Source organism: Artemia franciscana, chromosome 7 (genome assembly GCF_032884065.1).
Source record: "Artemia franciscana chromosome 7, ASM3288406v1, whole genome shotgun sequence".
NCBI lineage: Eukaryota > Metazoa > Arthropoda > Branchiopoda > Anostraca > Artemiidae > Artemia > Artemia franciscana.
The window spans coordinates 29,742,199-29,765,163 of record NC_088869.1 but is presented as its reverse complement, the minus strand read 5'-3'; the positions used below and the strand labels follow the sequence as shown (position 1 = coordinate 29,765,163).

Sequence of the window (22,965 nt, the reverse complement as noted above, 5' to 3'; positions counted from 1 at the left end):
AGGAAAGCAAAAATAGCGAGAAATCAGCACGTATTGTACATAGAGGCAGTTCTATGACTATAGGTTAGTATGTGAATCCAAATCGCAAGGAAGAGGACGTTACGCGTACTCATTAGAAGTATCAATTACAAATAAAAGAATCTGGAGCTACATTGGAGTTTTGATTTAAATATTGAAAGTAAAAATTAAAACAAGTAAATTGCATCTGGAGCCATTTTTTCCCCTACTAAATTTTACAGCTAAACTACAGCCAATATGACCTATCTAGCTGCAGAGACGCCAAATCTTATTTTCTGTTTTGATGATTTATTTTCATGTTTTTCAATCTAAACACTTTCTTGTTTTCGATGAGTTTTTGTTTTTCAGTAATTCCATTTCTGTCCTATTTAATTATGTAGAGGGTGAATTCACACTTATTTTGAAAATTTTTAAATAAGAAAATCTTATATTGGACTAATAGATTTTAAGTAGTAAAAGCCCCTTCCTTATCAGAGAAAACAATTTAATTTTAGCTAACTTTCCAAAACAGGAAGTATAGTACAATTCCATAATTTTCCGATTAACTAAACTTTCCTATTCACTTGATGAAACAATTTATAAGATGGTATATTTATATATATTAATGTAAAACATATTAGAAAGTGTAATGGTTCCCTGTTTCTCAGGTTTTTTGGTATTAAAAACAAGGATAGATTAATAAAAAAAGATATCTGATCAAAGTAAACAACAAAGTTATTTAATATATTTGTCCAAATCATTGGGGAGCAACTACCTCCGCAGCCCCCTCCCTTTAATGCTGCCATTGTTTGTACTGATACTTTAAAATTGTTTACGGTGTATGTTCGGACCTAAACATAAAAAAAGCAAATTTTAAGTCTGATTTTCTTAAAACTTGCAAGGCGTGCACCATGGTACAAAAAAGGCGTCACGCTGATTAAATATGGTTCTGAAGATCGCAAACTTGTTGCTGGGTGAGACTGCTGCTGGATAATACTTGCTGCTGGATAGTAGCCAATATTTTATAGATTATTTTTCATTTGCTGCGTCTTAAGCAACTTAAGCTACTGGCAATGTTCAGTCATTTAGAGCGAAAATCTCTCACCATTGATTTCACGCGGTAGCCTTGTCTTTTGCAATTTAAATTCATTGAACTAGATGAAAAAGAAGATAGTCACTTTGGATTAATTGTAATTTTCCCTATTCCCTAAAGAAAATAAAATTAACAAATTGCCAGAGTAAGTTTTAAAATTTTTTTTTTGTTTTGATGATAAGATTTAACCTTTGTAAGGATATTTGGGGCTACATAAGCACAAGGTTCTACTACTAATATACAGACAAAGTGAACATGCTAGGCCTAGGCTATTTTCTTCTCTTTCCAAATATAATAATCGTTTCACTTGGCTTTTCCTCTGATAGTTCTTATATAGCCTTAGGATGTATTTTCGGACAAAAGTGAAAACAAACACTTAAACAACAAAAGTCATACTTTATGCCTATAATAACAAGTGCAGTAGGCTTTTTTTTAAATCATATTGTTGCATTTACTTCCACTGTTATTGGCATCCATAAACCATTTTAGAATGTTATGTGATATCTAACAGATCTAGAATTCTTTTATAAATCAGACATATGCTAGGCATAATTATTTTGACAATTCAAGGAATGGTAAAATTCTCAGTTAATTGACTTCTTGCTATCTTGGAAAGGGTTTAGGTTAGGAAAATGAAACTTTCAGGGATGGGTCTACAGGCTTAAGTATGTCCTGGGAAGGTATTTAAGGTACCCACCTCCACTCCTTCTCCCTCAAGAGGGCCCTGAAATTGGCCTACATGACAGGTCTATAGGCCTACCTATTGAAATTTTGACTAAAGAACATTTTACCTTAATTTTCAGTTACTAGTTGCCTTTTCTCTGCCTTTAGTTCTGAAAATACAATTCCTGTCATTTGAGTAGAATTTTAAGGCATATCAATGTTGTTGTTTTTTTAAATTTAGGAAATGTATTTGCATATCTTTTAAACCTTATAAAACAGAATTGAGCAAAGTTATGGAGCTGAAAACAATTTTGTTGTACTTCAATTAAGCAGCCAATCCGGTAAAATTCTAATTAATTGACTTCTTGCTATCTCAGAAAGGGTTTAGGTTAGAAAAATGAAACTTTCAGGGATGAATCTGCAGACTAAAGTGTGTTCTGGAAAGGTATTTTAAAGCAACTACCTCCACTCCTCCTCCCTCTAGAGGGCCCTGACCTTTGATGACCTTTAAAAATATGTGTCTTATAAAATTGAAACCTGGCAAAATAGATCCTTGGCTTAATTGAAGTGTGTCAAAATTGTTTTCAGCTTCATAACTTTGTTCAATCCCATTTTATAAGGTTTTAAAGATATGGAAATATTGTTTCCTAAATTTTGAAAAAAACATTGGTATGGCTCAAAATTCTACTCAAATAACAGGAATTACATTTTCAGAACTAAAGGCAGAGAAAAAGCAACTGGTAACTAAAGATTAAAATAAAATGTTGTTTTGTCAAAATTTTAATAGGCAAATTTCAAAGGAGTAGAGGTGGGTACTTCAAAATACCTTCCTGGGACATACTGTAGCCTGTAGACCCATCCCTGAAAGTTTCATTTTCCTAACCTAAACCCTATCCAAGATAGCAAGAAGTCAATTAATTAGAATTTTACCCAAGGAATTCATCCATAAAGAAAACCAACCTTCAACAGGTACACTTTAACAGAGAAATAGGCTTTAGTTATTTAGGGCTTTGTATAGGACCAGAACATAGAGCCAGATGGTACAGGCATCTAGAAAGGTTGTGCTGCTGCTTTGAAGCTCTACAAACACATGATGAACTAGGCTACTTCATGGTTTGCAAAACAAATTGCCTTTGGTTTGGTATTCAGTTTAAAGATTAGGCACTTACTTAAGTTGATTTTGCTGATGACATAGCAGTAGACCTAGGTAGAGACACCATTGTAAAGGTCACCAGAGCCTTCTCTGGGCTTTTAGAAAAAGCCTTAAAGTTTAGTCAATTTTCTTTTACTTTATGATGACAATTTTTATTTTATTGTAAAATAACATCATTTCTGGCAACAATTTGAGAATCAAATGTTTCTACAATAGAGGTATTAAGTAGGCTAAGTTAAATAAACCAACAAGGTATTAGAAATATGTTTAATTCATGATTGGCTATAATACAAAAACTTTTTATGAATCATATTTGCAGGGTCATGTCTATTCTTAGCTCCTATTTCCCAACCTTGTACATGGCAAATAGCTAAATTTTGCCTTGCTAGGAGGGGTTAGGGGAGAGGTGTGTGTGCAATTTTTACAGCAAGAAGATTGTTTTTAGGGGGTTTTCTGAAGAAGAAATTCAGTTCTAGTGTAGTTTTTTAAATTCTATTGTTTCTATCTCTGGATTAGCCTTTGTAGAGGGTTACTAATTGTTCAAGCATTTAAAGTTATAAAAGTAGATATGGATATTTAATTTACTATCCCTAATTGGGGTAGAATATTTTTTCCATAAAATTTCAGCTTTGCAAGTCTATGAAAAGGTCCTAAACTGCAGTTTAAAATATGATGCCCAGGAAAAAATTATGTGGGGGAAGGTACAAGAATAGTAATTGTGAGGGGAGGGAAAGGTGTAGGGGAGAGTCGGGTAAGACGGACCCCATTTTGGTTTTTCATCTGCAGAAGAGGTTGGAAACAAGCAAAGACTGACGAAAGGTGTCTAACTTGTCCCCAAAACATTGAGTTACGTAAAGAAACCTTCTTCACACATAAATCAGCCGTATTTCCGGGCCCAGATAAAAAAAAACTGAAGTTGGTCAAAAGGTCCATCTTGCCCACCCCATAGGATAAGACGGACCAGCCCTTTGGGCAAGACGGACCCAGTTGCTCAAAAAGATTGATTGTCTCTAAACAATTTTATTTCGAATACTTAAAATACTGGTAGTAAGTAAAAAAGTAAAAAGTTAGCAAATAACTATATTTAAACACTGTACGAGGCCAAATCTACGTGAAAAACGAACTGAGCCGACTGTCTCGTCGTTCCACCCGAAGGGGTCGGTTTTGGCAGCTTCATGATGACCTCTTCTTTTCGCACGAAGCTCATCTCTTCAGTTGCCGTGAATTTGCTCGATGGAGGTAATCGCTTCCAAAACTGAACTTGGAAATCATCAGATTCACAATCACACACAACTCCAACATAATTCCTGAAGCTCTTCTTGGTCGGCACTTTCACAACCAAGAAATCCCCACTTTTTGGTTTGGTTCCATCAAGAAACTCCTCCTCCTCTGACCCATCCAAATGCAAGCTGTCATCACTTTCATCATCCAGCGCGATATGTTCATCGAAGCTGTCTTCCCCGTTCCCAGGCTGTTTGGAGAGGTTTCTCTTTTCAGGCCGTTTTCTTTGAGCTTTCTTTTCTGATTTTTTTTCTTTTCAACTCAAATTCTTCTTCCAGTCTTTTTTTTCAGGTGTGTTCGTCAGAATTTTGGACTTTGTTCTTTTCCTAGACGTTTTTCCGTCTCTTGCATAGAAACTCGCCTTAGGGTGAGGACGAACCGACTCTGGAGTCACTGGCATAGTCGCAGAAATCACTGAGCTACTGGTAGTTGGCAGCGCGTCGTTATTCAAGCTCTCGTCGCCAGGGCTGGTTGATGGAACTGCAGACTGGCCTGTCATAGGAGACGTCTCTCGTGCTGGTCGGTCTGTCACAAAGGCGCTGAGAAAGTCGTGATCTTGGAAAACGTTCCTATTGAAAGGGTATATTCCTGTTTTTTGGAACCCGCTTAGTACGTTTTCCATGAAGAAAGCTCTTGGAAAAGCGATTCCAACGAATATTCCGATTTCATAAATGGTAATCCTCCTATTTGGGTTCGAAATCATCCAAGAGTTAGCTGCTTCATTGTAGTATCGCTTGAATGGCCCATAAACAGCAACATCAAGAGGCTGCAGCTTGTGACTGCAATGTGGCGGAAGCGTTAAGACGTCAATGCCATTTTCTCTGCAAAGATTAACCACGCTCAATGAGACGTGCGAATCATGGTTATCCATAATCAGCAGAAGTCGATTTGTGGGCGAGCAACTGGTTTGGGAGATCAGATGGCGTATCATATCCGGGAAGATTTCGGCTGTTATCCATCCCGACGGCTGGCATTTTCCTGTGCTTCTAGGGGGCGTGCCATTGAGAAAACTTTGAAGCCAGTTCACTCGTGGAAAGACAAAGAAAGGGGCTATCGACTGGCCAGCTGCGTTGATACACCCTACGACTGTTACCAGCGTCCCTCGCTCAGCCGAAGTAATGCGTCCAACTTGCTTTGATCCCTTTTCTGCAACCACCTTTGGTGTCTTGTGAACGGTGGTTACTCCAGTCTCGTCAAGATTATATATTCTATTCGGCGGATACTTGTGCTTTATAAGCAGCTCTTCTAAATTATTGAAGAATTTGCTGACATTCGTCCTGTTGAAGCTGGTGGCTCTGGCAAGGCTTGTTGCTTCGGAGGACCTTAGGGAAAGCCCAACACGACTCATAAAGCTATTCATCCAGTCTTTTCCTGCACACTTATTTTCAGTCCAGTTCTTTGGCATATTCTTCCCTTTGGCCTGAGCATATTCATATGGAAGCTGACCTGCTTCCTTTTTCGTAAGTCCATGATGCATGTGCTGTGCCGTGATCATATAGTCCTTCAGAAGAATCTCTTCGTTTGCTGAGAACACACTTTTAAAGTTGAAGGTAGTTGCCAACTCCACTGATTGGGGATCTTCTGCTGCGTCGAGTTTTGCAACTGCTCTTCGCACTGTTCTTCGTGGCAAACCAACCTCTTTCGAAACTTTGCGAAGCGGCGAGCCAGATTTAACTCGCATAGCAGCTGCTCTCAGTAAGTCCTGGTCGTGGAGACCGCGGGTGGTTTTCCTAGTATACTTTCCCATTCTGTAAAAGAGAGACAGCTTAATATATTTCTAATTGACATGCGGGAACAATAAATGCAGCACAATATTCACAAAATACGTAAAAAATAATAACTTCGAAAAAGATCCCAGATGATAGGGGGCAAGACGGACCGATCCGTCCTACCCGCTGTCTCTGTGGTCCATCTTACCCTAAACCTGCTTTTTCGGAATAGTTAAAAATTATAACATAAGATGGCGCTGCAATGAAAAAAATTAATGTCTCACACACTCTCCTAGACCTCCATATTTGTAAAAAAAATTACCACAGTATAAAACAGAACATTAGAAACACCAGAAAAGAAAAACATTTACCTCAAAAGCCGGTTTCGAGAATGTGAAAACGAATAAAAATATTTTTCTCGAAGACAAGATTGGCTTCAACTCTCAGACTTCGCTCCGAAACTTGCCGCTAGATGGCCGTTGTTTCTAGCTCTACAAGTGATAAAAAGGTGACGCTCAAGTCGAGCAATGACAAAAGGTCCGTCTTGCCCCCCGGTCCGTCTTACCCGACTCTCCCCTATGTGTATGTGGATGAAAGGTGATATGAACAATAAAAATCTGAGAGAAAAAAGGAAATATTTTAATTTTTACTCACCAAATGAAACACAACTTTAACTGGCAAGAATTTCTGGCAAAAAGATCAATTCCTTTAATCTGTCACATGTTCAGTCATTATTTACACAATATTAATGAAGTATATCCAAAACCAAGAATAGCGAAAAGAAATAAAATTTAAACTCATGATCCTGCTGTAAAAGAATTATTTTTCTGTTGATGTTCTGTTTCAAAATCCAATTGAACCTAAGTATGTTCTGCTCAGCTTCAAATCAATCTCTTGACCATAAATGACAAAAAAAATCTTATAGTATTCAGAATAGGGCTTTAATAATGATTTTGTCTCATGTCATGATGACAATGCTTCTATAAATACTTCAACACACAATACTTCAAATGATGAGCCTAAAGTAATGCAAGAGAGAGGTGATTCTGAGCTCTCAGTTGCCATTCTTGGGAGACATCTGACAGTTTGTCAGTGGCTGTGGAACTCCTGTGTGGTTTTAAAATCACTTGTCTTTGAATAAGCAGTGCAGTACCAGAGTATACCTGGCACTTTGATGATAAACCACATCAGTTCACCTTTTTTTGTTTTTGATGAAATTGATCACTCTGAGATAATTTTTTGTACCCCATAATATTATGTGCCCCTAGTCCTGAGTCTAGTGGGCCTATTGGTATATCCTGGCATTGGTTATGTTTGACTTTGACCTGACCTATATAGGTAGAAACATCCTAAAGCCCCCCCCCCCTACTAGGTAGAAAGTCAAAAGCCAACAAACTCCTCATCCAAGTCTACATCCCAGTAGAAGAAGCTGCAATCCTGGTAAGTGATGGGTCAACTTGGAGGCACCCAGTCTCATTGTTCTCTATACTGAGCCCCTGGCAATAACTGTAAGTCAAGTAAGGGAATATGGAAGACCACAAGAAAGAAAGGTGCATTTGTATGTGAAATGATTATTATACACAGAAAATTTATATAAAAGGAAGGTCTGTATATATAAGCTTTAATAACTGATATAGGAATACCTATAAACTGAAAGAAAACAATAAAATTCATACTTTATTCTATCCAGGATGTTTCTTCTTGGCCTATTAGATTATCATGTTAAATTCCATTATCATATGCTTTAAAAAGCTCATTCCAAATAATGTTTTGGTAAATTATGCTCTCAATTGCACACAGAGATAAATTACAAGCTGACAAAACAACCAGTTTAATATAGTATCTTCTTCTTTTTTCAGGCATCATTTGTGTGTGTTTAGAATTGAAGATATGAGATAAATTTGTTAGCTTGACTGACATTGACTCAAGATAAAAAGAAAATGGCATTTGGATTTGCTGCATTGAGCTATATAGTTGCTCTTGTGTTAGATGCAGTTCTGATTTTCTTCTCCATTTTTCATGTAAGTGTTTGGCTTTGAATTCATTAAATAAAATAAATATTTGTATGTGGTTACATTGAAGTGCTCCTTCCTCTGTACTTTCCCCATTTTCTTTGCTTTGCTTTAATTCCTTGAATGGGCACATGACTCTACTGATCCTAATGCATTTGCCATAGAGATGCTTCACCATGGTCCCCTGCATTAAAAATTTATTTAATTATTGAAATAATTTTACAGGCATGGCTACACGTATTGGGGGGGAGGGGTATCATGTTAGGTGATTCCCATGTCCCCTTTACTTAACACTGGTCTAAATAAAACCCATTCTAAAACATTAAAACTGATGGCATAAATTTTTTTTTTTGGTTTTAGTCCCATAGAAAAGTTCTCTGACACCCTCTTCCCTTGTCCTCAGGGTCAGAATTGTGTCTCTATGATTTGGGTTCTATTAAACATAAACCTAGAGTAGGTATATTCTACCAAAAGTTTTGTACATTGGTCATACTTATTTTACTTCCCATAATCTTCTCTGGGCTACAAGACAGGAATACCTTGAGGGGAGGGTGTAAGTTGTGATGGATAATCCAAACCTATTTTCTTATTCTAGTCCCAGTTCTACCTTGATGTGATACCTTTCTGACTTCAAGAATACTTTAGTAGTCCCATTATGTAATCCAGTTTTGTAGTAAAAATGTTTCTATTTCAGTAATTGTTACATAATGTATAATAAGGTTTTGGAAAGGAAAAATAAACAACAACAAATATGAACATTTTCATGTTACCAAAATGACAAAAATATAGTAAAAGAAGTTTTGTGAAGTCTGACTGTAGTATAACTTTTTTACCCACGAAAAGTAGGAATCAATTGCTTACTCTCTTCTAATATTTGTCTATCAGTATACCAACATTTATATTTTGCATGTAAATAATTAACCAGGAATTAGTGTGCAAGAAGTAAGTTACTACATGGTAAGTTACCACTGGGTAACATACCTGGTAATGTTACATAATATATAATAAAGTTTTGGAAAGGAAAAATAAACAACAACAAATATGAACATTTTCATGTTACCAAAATAACAAAAATATAGTAAAAGAAGTTTTGTAAAGTTTGACTGTAGTATAACTTTTTTACCCACGAAAAGCAGGAATCAATTGCTTACTCTCTTCTAATATTTTTCTATCAGTATACCATCATTTATATTTTGCATATAAATAATTAACCAGGAATTAGTGTGCAAATAGTAAGTTACTACATGGTAAGTTACCACTGGGTAACATACCTGGTAATGGTAAGTTTTAGGGGAAACTTACTGGTAAGTTTCACAAGTGGTAAGTTTAAATTTTTGATGAACAAAAATGTTCTCAATTGAAACAAATCCATCCATAAGAGAGCTGCCACTTCACTAAAATCTATTGTAATTTTTTTTTTCATTCATTAGATTCAATGCATGATTCATACCCCTTTGAGCTTACTCTGATATTGCTCTGTCAGACTACCTCTTTGTCATTTCCTGTCCGAGTAAAAAAAGGGGGGGATGCGTAATGATTCAGTCAGTTGGAATAAATAAGATGTTCATTGTAGAGATTGATTTAATTTGGTGAGTTTTTATCTTTTGACTCGAATTTTTTGACTGGCTATCTTTAACTATACAATAAATAATCAGTGAATTATATATCCGGCTATGTTATAAAGCGGGTAGAAAGGCCTATTAATAAAAAACATTCACATCTCTTCTAATCTAGCATTGGAACGGTGACACAGGAGTAACTAGTGCCCAAACATAAATCTACCATTTTCCCACTAGATTCTTCTGGATGAAGCATCATTATAGGAAATTTTCCACAAAATCAAATTTAATCTTTTCTTTGGAATCTTGGTTTTCAAATGGATACGTATGCTTGCTTTTCCCAGCGTTTTGACTTTTTTTTCATATTTTATGACCTTAGCCAAGTCTGCCTCAATGTCTTTAGCTGTTAATGCTCTCTACCCATCCATCACTGCATATATTTATCAAATAATTTCATAACTTATTGCATTCGTTAGTATTGGGTAAAAAAACGCACATTTGATTTTTGATTTGTTAAAATGTAATTGTTACCAGCTTTTATTCTGCCTGGTTCAAGGTACCCTAGAAAAGTTTCCTTTTTTATTGTTTTTATTGTGTAAGTTTTTTCTTCTACAAAAACTATGCAATTAAGGTTTCAAAAAGGGAGGTTTGGTATATAGTTTTTAATGAATATAACATTATTGCAGCTTTTTCTTAAAGGTAAAATTACATGATAGGTAAAACCATGCGGTTTTGAATAAATTCCACAGTTATGCACATGAATTCAAACCAGAAACAAGTCTACATTGTGCAAAACGTCGGTTTTTTTTGATGAGTTGACGGATCCAGTAAGTTGAATCAATTAGCTTGCCAAATTTTATACCAATTTCAGAAGGATGGTGATTCATTTAACAAAGGATCTTAAGCTGACTTTGTTGGGGTCTTGAACACAGAACTCAGTAGCTACATCTCCAAAAGAGGCCCATTTTTCAATAATTATACTTTGAGACTGCAAAAGCTGTCAAATCGGAAGCTTGTTGGTGGGCTGTTTTTTTTTTTTTTTTTTTTTTTTTTTTTTTTTTTTTTTTTTTTTTTTTTTTTTTTTTTTTTTGAAAAGACTATTAAACTTTTTAGAGTAAAAAAAAAAAAAAAAAAAGGTTCGTCAAGCTGTAGCAGTGACTTCTGGTTGTAGCAATGCTGCTAATTATATATTTCTCTGATGTACAATTGCCAGTGTTAGAGAGTTAAAGCAACCTTTATTTGAATAAAAGAACCATATCATTGCACCATCCTCTGATAATAAGAAAATTATATAATACTCTTTTAAGATCATATTTGGAGTTTGGCTGCCCCATTACAAATCCTCAATATAAGGGAGATGTGGCAGTCCTAGAGAGCGTATAGAGAAGAGCAACTAAGCTTTGTGCCCCACACCGACAGCTTCCTTACCCTGAACGTCTGCATCACCTGAAGATACCCACATTGGTTTACCTTTAGACGTAGAGAGAGTATGAAATTTTTCTCAGTACGTGCTGTCCCAACTTGGAACAGTCTTTCCAAAGAGACTGTCACTGGTGAATTGATTTAATTCTTTCAAAAATGCAGTCGTTTTGGAGTGGTGTAACGCTGAATGGAAGTACCAGTGGGACGCCACACCCCTTCACACCCACTAATTATGTTACCTCATCAATTCAACAGCGAGATGTTCTACAGGAGGATGCAGTCCACCTTATCTTGCTGTAAATGCCATTTAATGTAATTTAAGGTAAAGAGAAGTATTTAAGGTTTTTGTATGAAAAGATGAAATGCATTGGAATCATTTATATGAATTACACATTCATATGCATTCATATATTTGGTCAGTTTGACCTATGTTATTTAAAGCCATACCCATTTTGAGCCCCTCGTTTTCACCTTTTTCATATATTCTCAAGAAAAAAAATTCCTTTTTTTAGTCCATTTTAAAAACGAGGTTAATTTTTATTTTATATTTATGAAAATGACTTTGTCTACTATATTTCTCTTTGCTGCAAATTGGGATTTTGTAAAAAAAAAAAAAAAAATCCCAATTAGTGGATTAGAAAAATACACAGCTTTAACACAAAACCTTGCTTAGACACACAAAAAGCTCAATTAAGCCACTCATTCTGACATCCCACTAAGTTTGGCTTCTGGTAAGTAATCTATTGTGGTAAATTTCCAAGTGATAGGGACCGTCTACTTCTCCCCCCCCCCCACAGAGTAAGATAGGCACCCAAAAGGCCCTACTGTGACACTTGTTATTTTTCACAAGGTCTGTTTGAGATTCCACAACCTCGTTGGCTAGATATTCTTATCGTAGACATTGATTTCTAAATTTCAATCAGATAAGAAGTTGAAACTAAGCAAGGTGTAAGAAAAAAATGATATGGCTGCTAATATGTAGGAAAGAAATATACCTACAAACTTCAAAATTTTTCTAAGCTTGATGGCATGGGTTTTGTATGCTGATTGAACTTTGTATAGAATGACATTTATTACTCCAAAATCTTAATTTTTCACTTTTTCTAATAGGTTATTGCATTTGACGAGCTAAAAACGGAATACAAAAATCCAATAGACCATTGCAGCAGCTTGAATCCAGTGAGTATGTCTTATTTTCCCAATTTTCATTATATTTTCATTACCGTATACATTTTCCTGAGTTATTTTTCGTTGGTGTATTTTTTTTGGAAATCCATTTTAAAACTTTGTAATGGGACAGATTGTGTCAGCTCAGCCACAATTTTGAGCTTAGCAGGGATGTAGCTATGGAGGGGGGAGGGCTCTAGCTATTTTTCGTTGGCGTATTTTTCTTGGAAATTCACTTCGCAATTTAGTAATGGGACAAATTGTGTAAGCTCAGCCAAAGTCTTGAGCTGAGCAGGGGCACAGCTACGGGTGGATGGGGGGTGACCCTCTAGGTTTCCATTAGTAATAAGCTAAATTCCCCTCCCGCCAGGAATTTGGCTTAGGTTTGTATTTTAATTTGGCTTATATTTCCGCATTTGACCGCACACTGGACAATTTTGTCGGCACATTCTTTGTATCCCCCCTCCAAACACAAAGCCAAACTACATCCCTAGAGCTTAGGAACCTTATGTCGAAATGAAGCATAAATTTCTAAGAAACAGACTATAAGGCTCTTGTAAGGCTTTTAGACCGAGAAGGAGACATAAATAAACTATCTGCTGATGTTCAAAAGATGTGTTAAGACATCCCAGTTATAGAAAATGTATCTAGAATAAATTTAATATTGGCTATGTGTTATTCAAGAAAGATTTTTAGATTCCATATCTTCTTATTTTACCCCAAGGGCCTATTTCGTTGAACTTTCACAACAAAATTTCTGAGCAACTTCCGCAGAAAATCCAAATAGACTACAGATTTTCCATTTAAAACCCATACACTAGCAATAATGAAATATATTTCTTTAGGTTGCTCAGAAATTATCAGGAAAGATCTTCTGGGAAAACGGCTCTAGTTGCTGAGAGATTTGACTAGAGAACATATGAAATTTAATCTGTTAGCTTCTTTGGAGATTTGTCTATCTAATATTCTTTGTATTTCTTGTAAAAGATATAATGACTGATGTATAAGCTTCATCCAAATAAATTTCATCTCCTATGAAAATGCTGGAGCTATAGGCCTAATTGTTGGTTTGTGGTTGTATAACTGTCATTTGGTGGATTCTGATGAATTCTTTTTTTTCTGGCATGACTAAAATTCAATTAGCATCACATGTGATAAATGCAGCTCACTGACAAAACATTTTTATCTCTTTTGCTATTGCTCTATACTCCTTTTGCTACAAGATATCAACCTCCACTTGATGCTTTGCTTGGTAATACGGGGTTCGATTCCCGCCGCAGCAAGGTTGGGGGACAAGCTTGCTACTTGTTACTGTAAAAACACCCAGCAATTGAAGCGTCGATTCGACGCCCTATGCGCCAGCAATGGCTCTGGAGGATCTTTATCCTTTTTTATCAACCTCCACCCCTTAAAAAACAAACAAAAAAACAAGGCCTTTAAAACCAGCATAGTCACAAGCAACAGTGCTTTACCATAGACGCTACTTAATCCATAAATCCATCTTACTGTGGTGGAAATAAATAAAAAGCTCTTTTAATTAATTAGTCTGTTCCTGTTTGTAAAGATAATTCTTTGTACGATCTTTCTTTGACCCTGTTTCTGCTTTCCTCCTAATTTGGAGTATTTTTTAAATACTCATTCCTATGGTACATTTATAAATGTGCTTGTTGCGAAACAGAGGTTTAGTCCTCAGATACCGAATTGTAAATCTTATACGTTAATTACATGCCTTATATGTGCTTTTTTTTTCTTTATGTAGCTTACTGTTGTGCTTTTTTGTTTGTATCCTTTTTGTTTATATTTTGATTCAACTGGATCATTCAATAGGACTGATCTTATCAGCTCCTGTTTTTCTTCTTCTGAATTAAAAAATAACAAGCTTAGTTCTTTGGGAATTTGTCTCCACTTTTAGGTTCATCTGTATATCCATTTTTTAATATTTGCGGTAAAGGGGACTCGGTTTAAAAGTAACCTCAAAGTCTTGAAAATAAAAGCATGATAATGTCAGTTAAGCTACATTAAGGGGTAAATTCTAATTAATGTTTAGAAGAAGGTAAGTCATTGTATATTTAATATTATCTACTCTATTTTGGTAAATTTAGTTTTTTTTTGTGAAAGCTTAAACAATTGGTAAATTATATGAGAAACTAAATTGCAGTCAGAATATTGATTTACCTGATGCAATTACTGAGCTTGTTAAAGAAAAATTGATATTGTTCGTAATTTTCAATAGACTGGTTCTAGTACGATCAGTATCATAAATTAATTGATTATTTTGATCATTGAATTAACTTATTCTCTTTTACGTTCATAATAGTTGTATTTGTAAGTCATTTGTTCATTATATGGACGAATATTTAGCAGTGAATTAGATTGCGACATTCATAGCAGAATTTCAAATTACATTAGAAAAAATGTTGCAGTATATTCTGCATTTCGATTATGTATTCTAACCAGCCATTAACTACTCTGCACTGAAATTAGTGTTCGAGGCATGAAAGTAAACTCCTTCCTTTTCTTCCATGGAAAAACATACATCTTACTTATTTTGTTACATTACGATTGTACTGAATTAATTTGTATGCAACGATTTCAGTGCTGGATACGTTAAGTTGAAATAATTGAAATCTGTAAATCAAAAGCTCTTGAAAACAATAAAGCCTCCAAAATTTATCTAAAGTCCTACTAAATAGGTATTAGTAAGTTAAGAACGTTTTTGTCAGGTAATATGGCAGTATGTTGAAAGAAAATAACTTCAACCCTGTATTGCTCCACGTTTTCAGTCATTTTTTTTTACAGCAGTAAGATACAAGCGTTGTTGAAAGTTTGATGCGAAACAAACTGTTATTTTTAATTTTTAGAAAAACCTCATGTCCAGTTTGTTGTAAAATGGTTCAATAAGATGCAACCTAATATTTATAGTAAGCGAAAATAATTGTGCTGTTAAGCCTTCTGATCCATAATCATACATTTCTCTGGGTTTAAGTTAAAAGTTAAATATTTTTTCTTCCGAGTTTAAGATACAGATGAGTCTGTGTTTTGGCGTATAAAATGTTATTTTCTGTTGTATACTGCTTGAGACCACAATTGTCTTTCTTTTTAAAGCTGTACAAAAAGTAGCTCTTAAATATTTTTTTTAAGCCAGGCAAGTGAAAATAATTTACTAATATGTATTTAAAATGTTTATTTTTAGATCGTGTACTATTATTACTTTTAGGACTTGTGATAGTTACTAATTTTTCTAATCGAGACAGTTAACTTTAATTACTTGCTCAGTATCTAAAAATGCTTTGTCTCCTTGTTTGCTTTGACTTGTTTCCTCTATGTTATTTAAAGAGCCTTATAAATGCCACAAATACGTCATTGTCAAAGGAAGATTTAAAACGCTCATAAAAGTAGTTGTTTTTGGGAAACATTAGAGGAATGATCCTGCCCCCCCCCCCTGTTACTGTGCATCTGGGGAAAGAACAAGGCATCATGTCCTGGTATTATGGCCTTTGTCGTCGCTGATTATATAAACACTCAATTCACAGGAAAATCCTATTGACTGTAATTATAACGTTTTCATTTCAGTGTTTAGTATAGACATTTAATATATAACTGCTGTGCATCAATCTAGATGACTAAGCTTTCTTGATAGTTTTTGCCTTTTAAGTCTTTTTATTCGTGTTTTTTTATTTTCAAACTACTTTATTTAGTTGTTTTTCTTCTAGTTGGTGCTACCTGAGTATTTGATGCACATATTTATGAACCTTTTGTTCCTTTTTGCCGGTGAATGGACCACTGTGGCTTTGAACGTCCCTTTAATTGCGTATCATTGTTATAGGTAGGCTTTATTCATATATAATATTGTATTCCAAAGCACTTCAGCTTTATGCCGAAATCTGTTTGTAGAACGTAAAATTTTTGAGCAAACCATTCATATAAAGAAACAATAATCACTTATTAATGATTTGTAATCAGACCAAATAAACTTTTTTGAAATCCCAAGTGGTTGAACAAATTGTACCATGAAAAGTTGGTTTTGATATCAAATTTTGTTTAATTTACTAGCAGAAGTGCCTATCAGATGACAGACTTATGAAAGAAAAATAGCATAGGCCTATGCTCTCTTGTGAGGATCCGAAAGCTGCTGATTGATTGTGTGGTGGAGAAATGCTGTTCAGGTACCCCGTATATAAAATCATGTGAATTTTTCAGATTGATTATTGGCTGGGATTTATAGAAACTTACCGACCATCAAACAGTTTGTCGTAACGAACAGCAAGTAATATGCGAATTGGCTCAATAATTACAGAAACTCTAAAAAATAGAATTTTGAATAACAATAGATACATCAAAAGAATCGGATTCTTATGATGATTTTAAATTTATAAAAAAATTCATTAAGTTTAATGTTGCCCATCAAAGGCAATTAGGCTGAGAAAATTTTTGTGATTTTCGAAAAAGGGGGAACACCCCCACAAAGCCTCTGAACGAAAATTGCACCATTCATTTCCAGCGTGTCAGAGAACCCTATTGTATCGATGTCAAGCTCCCATCTGCAAAAACGTGGATTCTTTTGCGAGAAGAAAGATCAGGGATTTGTGTTTATTTGTTTTTTGTTTGTTTTTGTTCTTGCTAGGGGTGATCGTGTCGAACCAATGGTTCCGGAAGATCGAGAGACGGCTCAAAACAAATAGAAATCGGAAGCTTTCGTGTCGTTTTTAAGTGACAAAAAAGTACCTAGCGCCCCTCTCACGCCACTCTGTTCACCAAAGTTATTTTATCGAAAGTTTGAAATAGCCATTTTGTTCAGTATAGTTCAAAGATAAGCTCAAATTACCAAAAGATCAATTATCAAAGATGAGTCAATAATTATGCCTCCGGAAACGACAAGGCCCTCGACAGCCTCTGGGGAAAGTAATGAGCGACATTAAAACTTAAAACAAACAGAACTTATTCCGTATATGGGGCGTGCTTCCCCCTCCTCAATTCCTCGCTCTTTGCGCTAATTTTTTTTTTAATATTGAAGAAAGTGTCTAATTCCAGTTTAATAACCCTTGTTTTTAAGGAGTCCTTCTTAAAGGACTGGGTCAAAAAGCAAAAGCTTAGCTTAAAGCGTGAGGGATTGAGGAGAGGGACGGCCCCCTAATATACGAAATAATTTCTGTTTGTATTAAGTTTTAATGTTGCTCCTTATTTTTAGTTAAAAAAACTTATTTTTTTAAATTTAATTTCTGAACGTTTTTCAAATAATGTCGGGAAGTCCGCCTCACCCCTCCATGGAAATCCTCTCCTCCTCTCCCCCCATAAAAAGTATTCCCCCTTGGAAAGTTTCTCTTGCGTAAAATACCCCCTTCCCCGGAACAATTAATTATTTTGCATATTATGAAGTAACAATTGTTTCCTTAACATGTTTCCCTGTCAGTCTCAATGTTCTGTACTCTAGACCTTTACTAGATCGTAATTCCATAAAGTATGAAAAATCTAAGTCACCGATTTGCCTTCAAATCTTGTACACATGGCTACCAAAGACTGTATTTTCAGCTACAGTCTTGGGTGTTAAGACTCAATGTTAGTTTTTTTTTTAAATTACAACCTAGGGACCTTTCATTTCAATCAGAGTGTAAAATAGAAAGCTACTTTAGAATGAATTAGTTGGATGTAGCCTATTTTTCATCGTATCAGAGACTAGTTTGTTTAGTCTAAGCCGGCTTTCCTGGGAATATTGAGGCCATAGAATACAATTACCTCATTGGTAAAACTTTAGATGGCAAAGGTGGCATGATATGTCTATAGTACAGGCTGCAATTGGAAAAATAGCCTAGGGTACAGAAAGAAGGGTAGGCCTACCGTTCTTATAAGGTCGCTCAAATCTTTTCCTAAGCCTGCTCATTTGCGCAACGGAGCACAGCGAAGACATACCGTAGTTAATTTGTAGCTAAACTTGCGTCCAATCAGTTGATTCCTGTATAAAATCTTGCACCTGTTGTTAGTGCTTCCGGCTATCTGCCCTTTGTACACGTAACGTAGGATCTTGCACTATATTTCCTTAAGCTTTACTACCGTTCAAAATGGTGACTGTTCATGTTATAATTAGTGCAAACTTTTGCCGAAAGTGACGCTACAAATAATGAATAGGGTCTATAATGACGCCATAGTAAGTATACATGGAACCTTACTTATGGCTTACGTCGTTAAAATTAACAGCAAATAAACGAAGGCATCCTCTGGCACCTTATGTATACCGTCATAAATGACGTTATCACGTGTATACATAAAACCTCATTTATGAGCTACTTTGTTAGTTGATTATGGTTGTTGCATTTGCTATGTATCCCAGTGAACCCAGTGGATTATAAAAGTTTGAAAGTATAGTTTTGAGCAAAGGTTGCATTGATGTATCGTCAACATATGCAGCAATCACGGAATGGACAATTGAGTATATAGTTGAATCAGAAAAGTTCTCTTCATTTCGCCATTCTTTCCGTGTTGAGCAACAGACTTTGCTTTGCAAATACTGCAAAGCTACTAAGACAGGGAGTATGGCTTACGAGGAGTAGGAAGCTGTTAAGTCTTTTTAGGAAGGTATTAATAATAGAATGCTGGTCGCTCATTGTATGACCAAAAAGTGCAGGGCATCAGTCGTTGTGGTATATGCCCCTGTAAAACCGACTGATGGAGATAGGAGTAACTCAGGTTAATTTTACTTACAGCTACAGGAACAAATAGACAGGGTCAGAGGTAGAAATATGGTGCTTTTTATATGGATATTTTAACGCCCATGTCATCCTAGCCTAGGTAAATTTGGTGTAGGTAAAAAAAAATAGCAATGGCTTCAGACTGCTGAAATTTTGAAAGTATAACAATCTAGTTGCTAGATTTAATCTAAAGCTGAAATTCAAGAAGGGTAAATACCTTCCAGGAATTTATGACGTTGGTTGACTTCAGATTGAGAATTTGGCCGAAACTTTCCCAGGAATAGAAATGATTGAAATCGAACGTTTTGAACTAAGAAATATACTTTCATTTTTCTTCCAAAATTTATCGAGTTTGGTAAGCTTCTTTTGGTCCGCACCTCCCAAGTCAAAATTTGAGCTGGATCTGCCGTTCAGTTTCGTTCTCAAGTTATTGCATATACCCAATTTTGACAACTTGGCAGCACATTGTGCCTTTTGATCTATGTCACTGCTTAACCGTATATATATAAGTTCTTGGGAGATTGTTACGTATTTCTTCTCTTTCCTTTGTTCTCTGGCATAAACGTACAATCCTGAAAATTGTCTTTATTCTTACTATCCCATTAGTTATAAACAAATACGTTTAGTGTGTAATCTCACCGACAGAAGAGAGCCTTGGTGAAGACTTCTTCAATACTCATGCTGAACTTCCTACTTCTCAAGCCTAAAAATAATGGTGGTTGGCGAAAGATAAAAATGTCTGAAAACCAATGGGTTAATTCACCGGTAGACTCGAAGTCTTATTTTTGCCATCATAAAAGTAACACATTGGTAGATTGATGACCAAAAAAGACAATTAATAAATTGATTCCTCAAATAATTTGACCTGAAGAAAGTAGGAGAAATGTTAGCCTAACACTACTATTCACATAATACAAGTACCAAAAAATCGCTGTATACCAAGTTCCTTTTTAAACAGTCAGAAGTATTCAGAATAATTACTTCATATCCGGAGCTGCTAATGTTTCATGAGAACAATAAGGCTATTAGTTTTAAAAATATACTTGCCTAGGGGGGGGGGAATCGGAGTAAGGATTTTCCTCCATATGTTCGGTATTAATAATGGTACTTGTTAATTAGTCAGAACACACTCAAGAATTTTGATCTGCAAGATTTTGACTAAAACCGTTTTAGATATCTGTATTTGGAGACAATTTGATTAGGCTCAGTGGAAAAACTACGCTGTAGATGTATTTTAATTAAATATTTAATAAATAGAATTGGTATTTTGGTTAGGTTAGATATTTGATATAATGCGTTTTGGGTGGCCTGCTTTCCATAATTTTCTTCTGTAGTTTCCATAATTTTGTTAACAAAGTATTGTATTTCATCAGATTTTGGTATATTTCATTAGGATTGAGCTAGCTTCGTTTTTGGGTGTATTCTGTGTACTTAGTAAGTACCTTAATGGCATCTCCCTACGCAATTTAAATACATTTACTATAATGCAATTCTCCTTTGCATTTAAAGAGAGAACTGGCTTTGGCATCTTGAGTTGATGGTCACATAGTCGTCACTTAATCAAGCAAAGTTGAAGCTAAATCGGTTGATCCCTTTTATTTTAACAAGTTTTATTTCAAGTTCATTTTTGCTATTTGTTTATCTTGTGTAAAACAGTTTAGTGTACTTTGTCTGCTTTTATTCAATTTTCCTTCATTCTTTATTATACATGTTCTTGTAGCCTATGTGGTAAAAAGAAACTGTTAAAAGTGAAATGAGAAAAAACTGATATTATCGCCACCACCTTTTGTGTTCAAGTTATTTTGTGGCCTTCCATATTCAGTTTTTATGTAAAGATTTTTTGTCTTTCTATTGTTGTTTTTATCTTTAATAAAATTAGATCCTGAGTAAGCCGGTGGAAGAATAATTTTCCATGGTTTTCGTTAAGGAATGACTAATGATAAATAGATAAATAAGTTTGGGCAGCAAAGCAGATTTATAAAAAGAGCCTTTTCTCTTCTTTTCTTGATTGAGATTTTAAACAAAGGGTTGTTCAAATTCTTATCCTAAGCTTCCATATTAAGCGGGAGGGGGTGAACATGCACATCCCAATTATATTTGGGGTCTCTGTGTTACTACTAACTGTACAGAAAGCTGTACGGTCTCCTTCATTAGTGCTATTGCATCCTATGGGCATTGTACTCTTCCAAAAAGTATAGAGATGCTTAAATTCCGTAATATGTATTAACACGACATGTAGGTGTTATAAAGACTTATTTTTAATGATGATGTGGTCGTTAAGAATATAAAAAGCGGTAGCTATTTTTTTAGGGGCTGTGTCCGGAAAAGGTTGGAAACTTCCTATATGATTTTAGTTTCTAATCATAAGGATGTTTTCTGATTCCTTTTCTGAATTTGTGCGGACTGGAAGGCAATCTTCCTTTTTGAAGATTTTTCTGAAAATGTATGTTTATTATTTTTAGGTATTCAAAACGGCCGTTAATGTCATCATATGGCCTTTATGATCCTACAAATATTATGAATGCTGATGTTTTAAACGCATGTATGAGGGAAGGATGGATAAAAATGATATTCTATCTTCTATCCTTCTTCTATTACCTTTACGGGTAAGCTTTTTTATTGTTGGTATATTTACTGTAGTTTAGTAAAGCTTGATCACAGTAACGTGAAGCATTGGTTTTTTTTTACTGAGCCTTTATAGGAACAACTATTATCAATAATTATTACGAACAGCAATGAGGTACTAAGCTCACGAGTCTTACTAAAATATGCATAAATAGACATAGCTCACACGGTTGAATTTACCCAATTGGAAAATAACTTTAATTATGTGATGGTGCTGGCACCTGCAAACAGAAAGAGAAATTGAAAAAGTCGAATAGTTTAAATGTTTAAAGAATTTACTTTCTTTTGACGCCTAATATTATTTTTTTTTTTTTACACCAGACCCATTGTTCTTTGAGAAATTTTTATGCAACCTATGATCCGGAAAGTTGTAGGTGGTCAAAACCTGAAAAACCTCATTTTTTGCATTAACTTCTTAGGTTTCGTGTGTTCATTTCTTGGGAGGAGACTCCCAGTTTTTGTTGAAAGAATTTGAAGAGCTAATAAATGAGTGAAAAAGATACCAATAAAATTGAATGTTTGGGAGATAGTTGTAAACGATTTGTCGTTTACATATATTGGAAATATATTTGTTCTGTAAAAAATTGTCATTGTTGTTCTGTTTATTTTGTTTCTCTTTATGCAAAAGTCCAAAATAATTAATTTGCGCTCCTGTATAGATTACTGAATAGTAATCTATACTGCTGTTAATATGTCTTATTGAAATTTCGTATTATTATTTAATAATGTATTAAATAGTAATATATCAAATTAAATAATAAATAATATAAAAATTAATAATTAGATATTATATAAATATATTATATTATATAATATATCATATAAATTATTAATTTTTATATTATTTATATGTTATTTATATATATATATATATATATATATATATATATATATATATATATATATATATATATATATATATATATATACATATATATATATATATATATATATATATATATATATATATATATATATATATATATATATATATATATATATATATATATATATATATATATATATATATATATATATATTATATAAATTAATAATAAAAAATAATATATTGTATGAAATAATAATAAAGATAATGTATTATTTTTTTAAAACAAAATTGTATCTATTTTGACGTTGTATTTTTTTTTTCAGGATGATTTACTCGTTGATCTCTGCAAATTAGATAAGAGGTAAAAACTAGGACAAGCTTGACATTAATTATCGCGATACCCCACCAGGCAGGATTTTTGAGTTCCCGTCCTTAAGAACAAAATTTGTTTGTTTTTTGTGATACTGTGCTTAATTTTTAATATAATTTTTCTTTAGGAATAAAGTTAAAGATTTAGTATACTATTTGAATTACTTTATTTTAATTTTAGAACAAAGTGGACATTATTATGAGCAATAGGAGTAGCACAGCCATTGTATGAAAGTGCTGGGGGGGGGGGAGTTCAGGTTTTGACTACTTGAAAGTCGAAACTTTCAGGTAGCGTTGCAGAGGGGATCTCAAATTTTGACTTGTGGAGTAGAAGAGGAGGAAGTAGGGGCTAAATATTCTCGTCTCCAATCCACATAAAAGTTTTGACACTATAATTCACTAT

The 22,965-nt window shown here is 34.4% G+C and overlaps 2 protein-coding genes across 2 annotated transcripts; one reads left to right on the top strand and one right to left on the bottom strand.

Moving 5' to 3' along the window:
* Nucleotides 1-1,096: 1,096 nt before the first annotated feature.
* LOC136029136 (protein cornichon-like) lies at nt 1,097-22,714 on the top strand. The gene is made up of 6 exons (XM_065707222.1): nt 1,097-1,235; nt 7,756-7,917; nt 12,000-12,068; nt 15,770-15,882; nt 21,202-21,345; nt 22,517-22,714. The coding sequence occupies exons 2-6, from the start codon at nt 7,837-7,839 to the stop codon at nt 22,545-22,547; spliced, it is 438 nt and encodes a 145-aa protein (XP_065563294.1). The 5' UTR covers nt 1,097-1,235; nt 7,756-7,836; the 3' UTR covers nt 22,548-22,714.
* LOC136029665 (uncharacterized) lies at nt 4,444-5,934 on the bottom strand. The gene has a single exon (XM_065708169.1). It carries the CDS (start codon nt 5,932-5,934, stop codon nt 4,444-4,446), a length of 1,491 nt encoding a protein of 496 aa, XP_065564241.1.
* Nucleotides 22,715-22,965: the final 251 nt, after the last annotated feature.

Coding starts and splice junctions, on each gene's coding strand:
- LOC136029665 (XM_065708169.1), bottom strand. CDS start 5,934: ATGGGAAAGTATACTAGGAAAACCACCCGCGGTCTCCACGACCAGGAC.
- LOC136029136 (XM_065707222.1), top strand. CDS start 7,837: ATGGCATTTGGATTTGCTGCATTGAGCTATATAGTTGCTCTTGTGTTA. Junction 7,918..11,999: donor TTTTCTTCTCCATTTTTCAT/GTAAGTGTTTGG, acceptor TTTTTCTAATAG/GTTATTGCATTTGACGAGCT. Junction 21,346..22,516: donor TTCTTCTATTACCTTTACGG/GTAAGCTTTTTT, acceptor TTTTTTTTTCAG/GATGATTTACTCGTTGATCT.